The 11226-nt window shown below is 42.0% G+C and overlaps 1 protein-coding gene across 1 annotated transcript in view; it reads left to right on the top strand.

The window, feature by feature from the left end:
* The window catches only part of BMPER (BMP binding endothelial regulator), a 260754-nt gene extending 250577 nt beyond the window's left edge, over positions 1 to 10177 (top strand). The window contains exon 15 of the mRNA XM_017889844.1: positions 8765 to 10177. Coding sequence (XP_017745333.1) covers positions 8765 to 8946 — 182 coding nt within the window. The 3' untranslated portion in view covers positions 8947 to 10177. The remainder of the gene's footprint in view (positions 1 to 8764) is intronic.
* The last annotated feature ends 1049 nt before the right edge of the window (positions 10178 to 11226 follow it).

The raw sequence follows: 11226 nt of genomic DNA, 5'->3' as shown, positions 1-11226 counted from the left end.
CCAGGATGGTCTCGATCTCCTGACCTCGTGATCCGCCCGTCTCGGCCTCCCAAAGTGCTGGGATTACAGGCGTGAGCCACCGCGCCCGGCCATGATGCCTTTCTTCAACTGGCCTCGTGTACCTTTTAAAACTGCCCAGGTGATTCTGACCTGCAGCCTGTGTTGAAACCCCTGAGTTAACCCCTGTGTTCACTTGGGTAGCTGTGGGGAGGTAGGATGATGGATTTTTGGGAGTTGCTGAAGCTTCCTCAGCTGCCCCTTGGTGCGGTCGCTAGTTTGTGTTTTTTGAAAAGCACCAGAGCCCTTTCACCTTCCTGTGACCTCCATTTTGGTTGTGCCCCCTCCTCTGCAAACCCAAGTCCAATCTTTATATCAGAGTTAATCTTCCACAACAAGTGTGCTGCTCTATCAATGCTGCCCTTCTCAGATAAGTATTGATTCGATAAAAATAATTCACTTGGCCGGGCGCGGTGGCTCAAGCCTGTAATCCCAGCACTTTGGGAGGCCGAGACGGGCGGATCACGAGGTCAGGAGATCGAGACCATCCTGGCCACCATGGTGAAACCCCGTCTCTACTGAAAAATACAAAAAACTAGCCGGGTGACGTAGCGGGTGCCCATAGTCCCAGCTCCTCGGGAGGCTGAGGCAGGAGAATGGCGTAAACCCGGGAGGCGGAGCTTGCAGTGAGCTGAGAGCCGGCCACTGCACTCCAGCCTGGGCGACAGAGCGAGACTCCATCTCAAAATAATAATAATAATAATAATAATAATAATTCACCTAAGGTGTGACTGAGGCTGCTAAAACGTGAGGCAAATGGCTGCCCTCTAACCTAATGCATCAGTGCTGGGTAGAATATGTGAGGGTAAGGTTTTTGAGGAACTGGGTCCTTCCAGCCATCTTGAATACTCCTAGCTCCCTTTATTTTGAATCCCCTTTCCCTTGAATCTACCAGAAAATGAATAAAATAAATGGAGTCAAGCTTGATCCAGCCATCCATCCTGGTCTAATGCAGGGCTCAGCAGAATTCTATTAATTTGATTAGCTGTGGTAGTGCTGTTGTTGGGATCATATTAGATACTGGATATATGATCCTTCTCTCCCTGGCCCAAAGCTATACTTAGCACCATTTCAGTGCACACATTGCATTTGAGGACTACACATTTCAGGTCAGCATCTTCATTTCAGGGACTGAGTCTCTGGAGCTAAAATTACTTTTCTAATGGAGAAGGAATATGGCTCCTGAAATATTCCGTTTACCCCTTCTTAGTGGCACCATCTGGGTGAAGTATAACTCCATCAACATTTTACACACACACGTTCTCTCTCTCTCACATACACACACACACGCACACGCACACACACACACATTATGAACTTCCACAGACTGACAGTTGGTACATGAAGAAATAAATTTACACAGATCTGTAGCATCTCTCAGTAGATTCAGTTCAGATTCACGTAGAATAATGAAGACTATAAGAGTCCTCTTTATTCGTTTTTAGCTCCCAGGTCCTTTGACTCATGACAGCACTTAAGGCCACGTAAGACAAAAAAGAGAAATCTTCCAAGTTTGGACGTTGAACATAGAAGAAGTCAGCCAGGCGAGAAACTCTGAATGAACCAGTGACATTTTAAAGTCCAGCCTGGATTTTAACACTGTCATGACTACAGACACAATATGTGCCCACTACCTATGGCACGAGGGACTAATGGAACTCTAATTTAGCATGGGAATTGCTAAATAAAATCGAATATGTTAAGGGCTATAGTGAAAGTGTATAAAAGTTTAATAATAATCATTTATATTGCTATTCACCCATTTTAAGCACATCCTTTCCCCCAAGGACTATATTAGTATTTCATGTTATATTTTATCTTGATAATACCCAGAATACTTTATTTGTATGGTAACATTATATTACCCACATTTTACTCATAGGGTCGTTGAGACTTAAAGTAGTTAAGTAATTAGCTGAAAGTCTCAGAGCTGGGAAGCGAGGAAGCTGGGAGTTGAACCCCGGTTAACTGGCATCATTGCCCTGTCCTTAATCATTATGACAACATAGAGACCCATGAGCACTGTGGAAAAAAAAAATGCATATTTATGTGCTTGTGTTAGTGTCAACTAATTCATCCAAATATGTATCTAAATCTTAGTCACCTTAGTGACTTTCCAATTTCTATTTCTTTGTTCCCTATCACTGGTGTTTGTTACTTGGTACCCTCTGACTCTAAATTTGTTGTGATCTTGTCTGCTGTATCTTACATTGTCATCCTCAGCAGAATGTCTGCCTCCTGCCTATAACTGATACTAATAGTCACTGCACACTAGTAATACATTTTATACATGGAAAATGTGCTGGAAATGTGGGTGTTTGTGTCTTTCTGTAGCATAATTGATAGTCTGCTGGGCTATGTGAACAGTTTTCTCCCTCCTTGTCTGGCTCTACAAACCCTAGATAGTTCTAGCTCCTTCTGTTCAGCAACTCTGCCCTAATTATATACACTGAGTTATTTCTTGACTGACTGGATGCCTCCTGTAAAAGTTTAAGAGATAAAGTCAGGTACTGTGACGTTCAGCACCCCATAGGGGGATGTGGAGATGGTTGAGTTCTGGAAGTCACAGAGCCATGCTGACTGAATGTATTGATAAAGCCGGCACATAATGTTTTTATGTTTCACCTATAGCTGTTTGAATGCCGCTTTGAAAATAAATGCACTCTAACCCTAACCACTTTGGCAGATCCCCATTTTTGTTGTTGTTGTTGTTTGTTTGTTTTTGTTGCTGTTTTTTGTTTTGAGACGGAGTTTCACTCTTTTTGCCCAGGCTGGAATGCAATGGCATGATCTCGGCTCACCACAACCTCTGCTTCCCAGGTTAAAGTGATTCTCCTGCCTCAGCCTCCCTGGTAACTGGGATTACAGGCATGTGCCACCACGCCTGGCTAATTTTGTATTTTTAGTAGAGACGGGGTTTCTCCATGTTGGTCAGGCTGGTCTCGAACTCCAGACCTCAGGTGATCCGCCCGCCTCAGCCTCCCGAAGTGCTGGGATTACAGGCGTGAGCCACCACGCCCAGCCGTGTAGTTTTTAAACTATTTAACAAAATAGATCCTTTTAAAATACATATGTGCCAATCAAATCACACCTATGTTTTAAGAAATGATCTTATGCCTTTTACAAGTTTGAAAAAACAACTGAATTTCCAGAGGGTAAATTAGGGCTCAGGTCAGTGTTCGTGTTCTAGGATCATCTAAAAGCTCTGCTGAATTGAAGGCAAATCTGATGATGTCACTCCACAGCTTAAAACCCTTCCAAAGCTTCCATTTGCCAAGGCTGATGGGGTCATTTGTGGTCTCTGACCCTGGCTTACTACTCTGCCTCTGTCTCCTACCACCTGCCCTCCTCAAGGTTCATGTCTCCAACCTACCAAACCAAGGATCCACCCTTCCCTGATTAAGCCACAGTACCTTGCTGTTGCCTGCACCCCTCCCTTTGTTCCTGATGTTCTACGTGTCTGGGAAGCTCTTCTTGTCATTGTCTGTCTGACAAGTTTGCTCACTTGATACTTACACAGGATCCATTCTCTCAAGTCTTCCTTGATCTCTACCCAATTCTCAGTGCTGAGCTGATGTCTTTCTCTCTTACTCTTCCCCTGTACTTTGTTCTCATTGTCTGATATGATACATCTTATATTTTGCTAAGAATCTGTTTACACATCACCTTTACCTATTTGTTTGTAAGCCCAACCTCCTATAACTGGAGGACAGAGATGATATCTGATCACATTTTATTCCCCGGGCTTAAGAGAATGCCTGGCACATAGATACTCAGTGGATGTTTACTGATTTAATTGGAATTGAATGGGAGATGGTAGTTTTAGGATGAAGGATAATACAAGAGAGAGAGAGAGATCTTTTTTTTTTTCCTCGAGTAGTTTTCATTTCCTGCAGTCTACTTTTGACTTGTTGACTGTGAGGGACATACCAGTCCTTAATAGTAGAAAGGTAAGATGCCTCAGAAGAAGTTGAAAGGTAGAGCTAGAAGAAAAAATTGAGACGTCAGAGAGAGGAAATGACATGGGAGAGTTCATAGCTATGGGATAGTCAGGGAAACACAAAGAATGTGGTGGGAAAGAAGAAATGTTGCTGAGACGTTTTTATACTACAAGGAATCCTTGCAAGACTTAAAGGGGAGCAAGGCCTCTAGAGGGCAAGGTGAGTTGAAAGAGGCATTCTGAAAGCAATGGAGTGGAAAATGAACTCAAAACTGGCCAGATGAAATCCACACTGGGAAAAGGAATGATGGATTGAATGTCATTAATATGAAATCCTCATCCAGGAGGCATGCATTGAGCTGCTCCCCCATGCCTGTCCCTGTGCCAGAACCTTTGGTTACAGAAGATAAGAATCCTGCCCTCAGGAGCCCAGGCCTCAGCGATACACTCTCTTCAACTGCAGGTGCTTGTCACAGTGACCCCCAGAACTTTTAAAATCAATAGCTGCACAGGCACCACTGCAGATTCAGAGAAAAAACCTTTAGGGATGGGCTGAGAAATAAATATTTTTTAAAAGTACCTCAGGGGACTCTTACGAATATCTCTGATTAAGAACTATAGCTGTACTGTAATTGGGGGATTAAAGCAAATAAGAAAATAACTATAACATTAAAAGTACTGTGGGTTGCAGAGGAGAGAAAGCATCTTGGGGGGATATCCAGAAACCTATTTGAAGTGGGGGACATCTGAATTAAGATAAAACTGATTAGACTGGGAAAAAAATCAGAACTAATGGTAATAGATTTCAGAGGTCTCTAACTGGAAGTCAGAGATAAAACTGTAGCAATCGAAGAAGAGAGATAGAAGAGAAAACAATGTCAGGGGGAGATTCCAGGAAGTAATGTGAACATTTAATGCCAGGAAGTGGGAAAAGAAACCCAAGAGAGAGAGGTGTTCTCCGGGAGTCAGCAGAAGAACAAGGAGAGTTCACTGTCATAAGATAAAATGGACACAAAGACCAAATATTTTTCAGAGTGGTCTTGGGAAAATGGGAGTTGCCAAGATGTTAGTGGGTATGGACATTAATGAAAACTTTGGAGGGAACCGCTTCGGTCAAGGGGTGGGTGAGGAGATGAGCTGTCAATGTTAATGAATTGCAGAAGACTAGGCTAAAATGACCGTAAATTATTCCACAAAGTCTGGAGGTGAAAGGAAGGAGAAAATAAATCTGATAGTTTAGGAAATATTTGTTGTTGTTGTTGTTGTTGTTGCTAAATACATAGGGAGAAGATTAATGTGCTACGACAAAGAGTAGGGTAAGTTCTGAAAGCGATGGGGCAGAGAAGAAGAATGGCAAATCCAGGATGGGTGCAAATGAGAAGAGACAGTGAGGGGTAAATTAAGGGTGCTCCTGCAGATGACCTAAATCCAACACTGAAAGAGGATGAATGCTTTGGGATGGGGAAGTGCTCCAGTAGGGCTTGAGGTAGAAGAGGATGTGAAATAATAGGACCTAATTCTCTTTGGAAATAGTTTTCTTCTCAGTTGCTAAAAAGGAATGTGTCTCTGAGTGACTGAAGCATGAATGTAGAGTTTGTTTGCAGGATCAAATCTCAATCTTGGCTGCTCATTAGCATCACCAGTGTGGGGCAGGGTCAAAGGAAAGGATGAGTGTTTTGTTTTTTTTTCTTAAATTACTGATATCCTGATCCCACCTTGAGGGGTTCTAATGTAATTGATCTGGGGTGAAGTCTGGGCATCAGGAAGTTTCCCAGGTGATCCTAACTTCCAGTTGTGACCACCATTAGTCTACCGAAGCATATTGTGTGTAAATATGATATTCAGCTTGGATGTTTCCAAATCATTAAGCAAATGTAATGTATAGGGTTTTCTGTTAGTCACTGAGAAGAGAAAAAAAGAGGACTTTGAAGGGATCAGTGAAAAGTCAAAAGATGATCAGAGAAGCCTAAATTGAGAGACTCAAAGGAAGGGTTATGTCAATCCACCCACTCACTCATCCATGTATCCATCTACTCAATTTCTCAATAGTCCTCTGAGTATCTACTAAATGTTAAACACCATACCCCTGCAGAAGGTAAAGAAACAGAACAGCGTTCCCCTATAGTAGCCTATATTTGAGTTGGTGTGTGTATGTAGAGAGAAAGAAAGAGAACAAGTATGAGAGGATGAAACTGATGACTACAATTTCATGTTGTAAATGCAGTGATGCGATAAGCAGCAGGTGCTCTTCTTATCAGTCAAGGAACATCCATCCCATCCACACAGAAGAGGTGGGTATTCAGTTGAAAACGTTGGGAACTCAGTTCAGAAGAGTGGAAGATGAGGTGAATGGTGGTGACATTCACCAAGCCAGATAATGGCACCAGATCAAGGCACTGGAGTCCACCATGCATGAGGGAGCCCATTGATGTCATCTGTAGAGACATCTGTGCAAGGGCACAGACCACAGAACAGTGTAAAGAGGGGGAGAGTACAGATCCTTAGGCGCAAATGGAAAATTCCAATTCCCTCTCTGTTGTGGTTATATCTGTTTCATAACAGCTTTATTTAGTGAGTATTTATTGCTGACTTCCATATCTAATGCTCTCCAAGGGCCAGAAAATGTGTAAGCTAGAGACGTAGTGAGGGACCAGACAAAAACTCCACCCTCAGGGAGCTTCCATTGTAGTGTTGGAAGACAGAGTAAATATGAAATGATGTCAGGTAGTAGTATGTGTAAAGAAGAAATAAATGGGGAAAAGAGGTAGTGAATATGAAAATGTTATTTTGAATAGGAAGTTACCTTTGAGAAGGCACCTCAGAAAGCTGAGTGTAAGCTAGGTGTAGGAATCAATAAGGCATAGATTACATGGGATGTTTCAATATCAGTGACTAGGAATTAGCTGCTACTAACTCATCCCTCTGCTGGTGTATCAGACAGCAGCCATGTCATTTACCTCTATCCCCAAAGTATCTCGTATAGGGACTTTGTTCAGAGCAGGTGTTTACTAAGAGTCAGTGGTTTAGTTAACAGTTGAAGCAGGGATAAATAAATAATATACCAGTGCTTCATATGTATCTATACAGAAAAATGTTCATTATCGAGCCACGTAGTTTACAGTTGGTTTTATTTAGATGTGTTGTTTCATACAACTCGGTTTTTGAATAGTAAGAGCCAATGAGAGGCTGTTGATTACTCCCTGGAAAGAATGTGCTCTCTCATTTTTTTTTTTTTTTTTTTTTGAGACGAAGTCTCTCTCTGTCGCCCAGGTTGGAGTGCAGTGACCGGATCTCAGCTCACTGCAAGCTCCGCCTCCCGGGTTTACGCCATTCTCCTGCCTCAGCCTCCCGTGTAGCTGGGACTACAGGCGCCCGCCACCTCGCCTGGCTAGTTTTCTTCGTATTTTAGTAGAGACGGGGTTTCACCGCATTAGCCAGGATGGTCTCGATCTCCTGACCTCGTGATCCGCCCGTCTCGGCCTCCCAAAGTGCTGGGATTACAGGCTTGAGCCACCGCGCCCGGCCTCTCATTTGTTTTTAACCAGTGCAATGGATATTTGAGAAGCCTTCATAGAATTTATTTTATGGTGCTTATTAACTTTCTTTTACTTAAATATCATCAAAGATCAACATTTGGTGGCAACTCTAAATGCATAACTTGAGAGACTCAAAGTGAGGCCCGTTTGCTGACAAACCAGTTCTATCCTTAGATTTTACAATTACACGATTCCTCACCAGGTATGATTCTGCAGGCAGCATAAACGATAGAGGCGTTGAAGCTGAGAATGTCTTCCATTGTTTTCACTTTTGTTTAAAGGAACTTTAAATGAAGACTGAATTGCTCTTGGTGCTCTTGGAGGGTCCCTGCTCTTTGTTTAAAGCAACTTTAAATGAAGATTCAATCGCTCTTGGTGCTCTTGGAGGGTCCCTGCTCCAAATTTCTACTTGTGTCAACATTCCTATTCTTGAGAAATGAGGGGTGGCCCCTTCGACTGTCACTGGATGTAACTCACATGGAAAAGGCTGTGTGTCACAGAACTTCCCGAATGTTTGCATTATTTTTTTTCTGACAAGTCTAGTCATGAATTTTCAGGATCTCTCAGAATTTTGTCAAAATCACTTTGCCTCTAAGTCAATAAAGATAGTAAATTGGCTGTGACATGGCAACGTCATCGGTTTTATATTGTCTGGACCCAGCCAGCCGTTGTCCTCCCTGCAGTCACACATCTGACGTTTCTCTATTTGGCTTAACACAATCTTGCTTCAACACGCCTTAAATTTACTAATTTAACACACGATAACATTGATTAAAATATGTCACACATTCCCAATATCCTTGGTAGGTTTTTTCTCTGTAGGTAATTTCATATATTTGAATATTGATGTAGTTGCACAAAATATTCCTATTCATCACAGCTCAATAGCTGAAAGGACTATTTGCAGCAGATGTTTTATACTATTTAATTACTTGTACAATAACTAAATAACCTTAAAGATTTTCCTATAGCCTTACACGTTTATAGTTTATCTTATCTAAGAACAAGATAAATTCTTATTCAGATCTACCCGTTTGTTTTTATAGATGTAGCTGATTCCCAGAGTGTTTGAGGAATGTTGGGTGTTTATCATTCTCTTGGTAAAATGCAAATCTGAGCCTGAGCTATGGAAAGGTCTATGCAGTGACATGAGCCTGCAGAAATGGCATCTGGCTGAGGGTGAATTAATGGGGCCTTTCTCCATGTCATGGCTTTGTCTCCTCTTTTTCAGCCACCCAGTGTAAGCATGGTGCTGTGTATGATACCTGTGGCCCAGGATGTATCAAGACCTGTGACAACTGGAATGAAATTGGTCCATGCAACAAGCCATGCATTGCCGGGTGCCACTGTCCAGCAAACTTGGTCCTTCATAAGGGAAGGTGCATCAAGCCAGTCCTTTGTCCCCAGCGGTGACCTTTGTTTCCATCCTTAAGACTTTGAAACCTGGTGACTTTGACACTGAAGCGTAAGAGCCAATGAAGGACTGAAATATTTGTGTGCCAGATTCTGTAAACACACACACACAGAGTATATATGTGTACATATATAGATATATTCAAAAACATTTCATCATTTATATAAACTATAGGAGGATTATTATATGTATATTTTTTGCTATAAGACATGTATTGTTTCTAGGATCCTAACCTGTAAGCCATTGAACATGTTGTATAAATACACCTGGTGTTTTTAATTTAATAAGGTGGCATGCAGATACATTGGATAGTGTTAACATCACATACATTTGTCATTTTTAAGGAAGTTTTCTAAGAACCCTCAATTGCCTGCCTGTATTAATTTCAGTTTTGAGTCAGGATTTGTAATTGAGTGGGAAATGTGTTTCTCTGGAGAAGGGCACATTTATCTAGGGGCATTTCAGGTTTCCAAAGAAAGGAATGTATTCCTGGGAAAGACAGCAGGAGATTGGTGACTGGCCCTAATGGTGCATGAAAAGTGAGGGATAGGCTGTTAGAATGTATTAGGTCGTGGGCTAATATTATTTCCAAAATTGATTGGCTGGTTGGCAAGAAATATATATATTTGTCACTAGGGCATAACCAAAGAATCAAGTGATTTCTTGCCATCCTTGCATAGTCCTCAAGTCATCTAATCATCTGTGTATGTATGATGGATGTGACCATTTATATGTCATGTGTTGAGATTAAAGAGTGTCTGGATGACATGTTAATTTTATTGAGCATGAGAAGGTATTTGAAGAAACTGTTGCACAACATATGATGAAATTTTGATTTCTCTGAATCTCAGAGTAATTTAAGATGGGCAAATCCAATGAGTTGATGTAACCCATCTACATTTTGTGGCTATTTCATGTATAAAATGAAAGGCTTTAGTTATCTCTAGAGGAGTCCCATCCAGCACTATTTGACGACTATTAATATGTTATAATTGTTAGGCAGTGGAAAAGCCTTTATTGACGAATTGATTTAACCTCAGTCCAAAGAACAGTCTCTATACTTGCTCTCATTTACTGATAAGCTGCTACTAGTTACCATTTGATTGTCTTGACTTTCTTTCATCTTCAGTTGAATTGGTGAAAACATCAACAAAAGCAAAACCCACTGTATCTTAAAATAAAATGTTCTGCATTGTAGTCAATAAAGAGCTTAAGATGTAAAACAATGCATTTTCTCTCTCCAGATGTCCTGTGTTATACTTTATAAATTAGTTGCATCAACTTCAGATTTATCAAATTTTAAGTTTTATTTAGTTATAATTTTTGTATCTTACAACAGTATATATAAAGACTATTATTAATAGACAAAAGCTAACCCACTTTTTTGACAAGCCAGCATGTTGCCACTGCTTGTCAAAGACATTTATGTTTCTTTTACATTCATGACAGCTAAAGTATTTGATTTGTTTTTCTAAGACCACCAGAGCGGGCACAAAAGAACCAGTGACTAGGCAAGTGTGGGAGCAAAACTGCAAGTTTATTTTGGTCACCTAGCTTCAGGGGAAGAAGGTGGGTAGGGAGAGGTCTGTCGGCCTCCAGCAAATGAGGCCCACAGAGTGGCCCGTGGAGCTCTCAGACGGAGTTCCGACAGTCCCGACCGCAGTGGGGAAGCTGGGAAGTCCGTGCGTGGCATTCGTCCGGAGCGGCTTTTCTAGGAGTGGGAGGGCGATAGGCGGGGCATGGGTGTGTCAGGGGGCGTTCCGCAGGTGCGACCAGGTAAATCTTGGTCTCTTCGGATTGACATCACCTGGCACATGCCTAGTTGGTCTGCACCTTCCCGGGTGGCCGGCTGCATTTTCGCGCGTGCGGGAAAAGTTGGGGGATGAAGAACCCGGAAGTGCACCATCTTGCCTCCGTTCATCCAAACAGTCCAACCTTTTATTGATAATAGTGATAAAGGGGCGCCGTGGTCTGTCTGGCTACTTCCTGCTGTTAAGGGGCGCTGTTAAGGTCGGGGCCCATGGTTGGCATTTGGACGTACGGATGAAGAATAAAATAAGGCACAGTATTAGTATAGGAACGAGGTATGGAAGCATTTGTTGGAATATGGGCAAAACCCAGAAGGAAGGTCCCGGCAAGGTTGGGGTATTAAGGTTCTGTATCTCAGTTTTTTATTTTATTGAGGGTTTGAATGTTAGTGTCTACTAGGCCTGACTTGCTAACATAATAGCAGCACTCTTCTCCAAGGAAGAGACAAGTGCCTCCTTTTTCAGCTGTAA

The sequence above is a fragment of the Rhinopithecus bieti genome, unplaced genomic scaffold (genome assembly GCF_001698545.2).
Source record: "Rhinopithecus bieti isolate Rb0 unplaced genomic scaffold, ASM169854v2 scaffold_19617, whole genome shotgun sequence".
NCBI lineage: Eukaryota > Metazoa > Chordata > Mammalia > Primates > Cercopithecidae > Rhinopithecus > Rhinopithecus bieti.
This window is presented reverse-complemented; position numbering and strand designations above follow the sequence as displayed.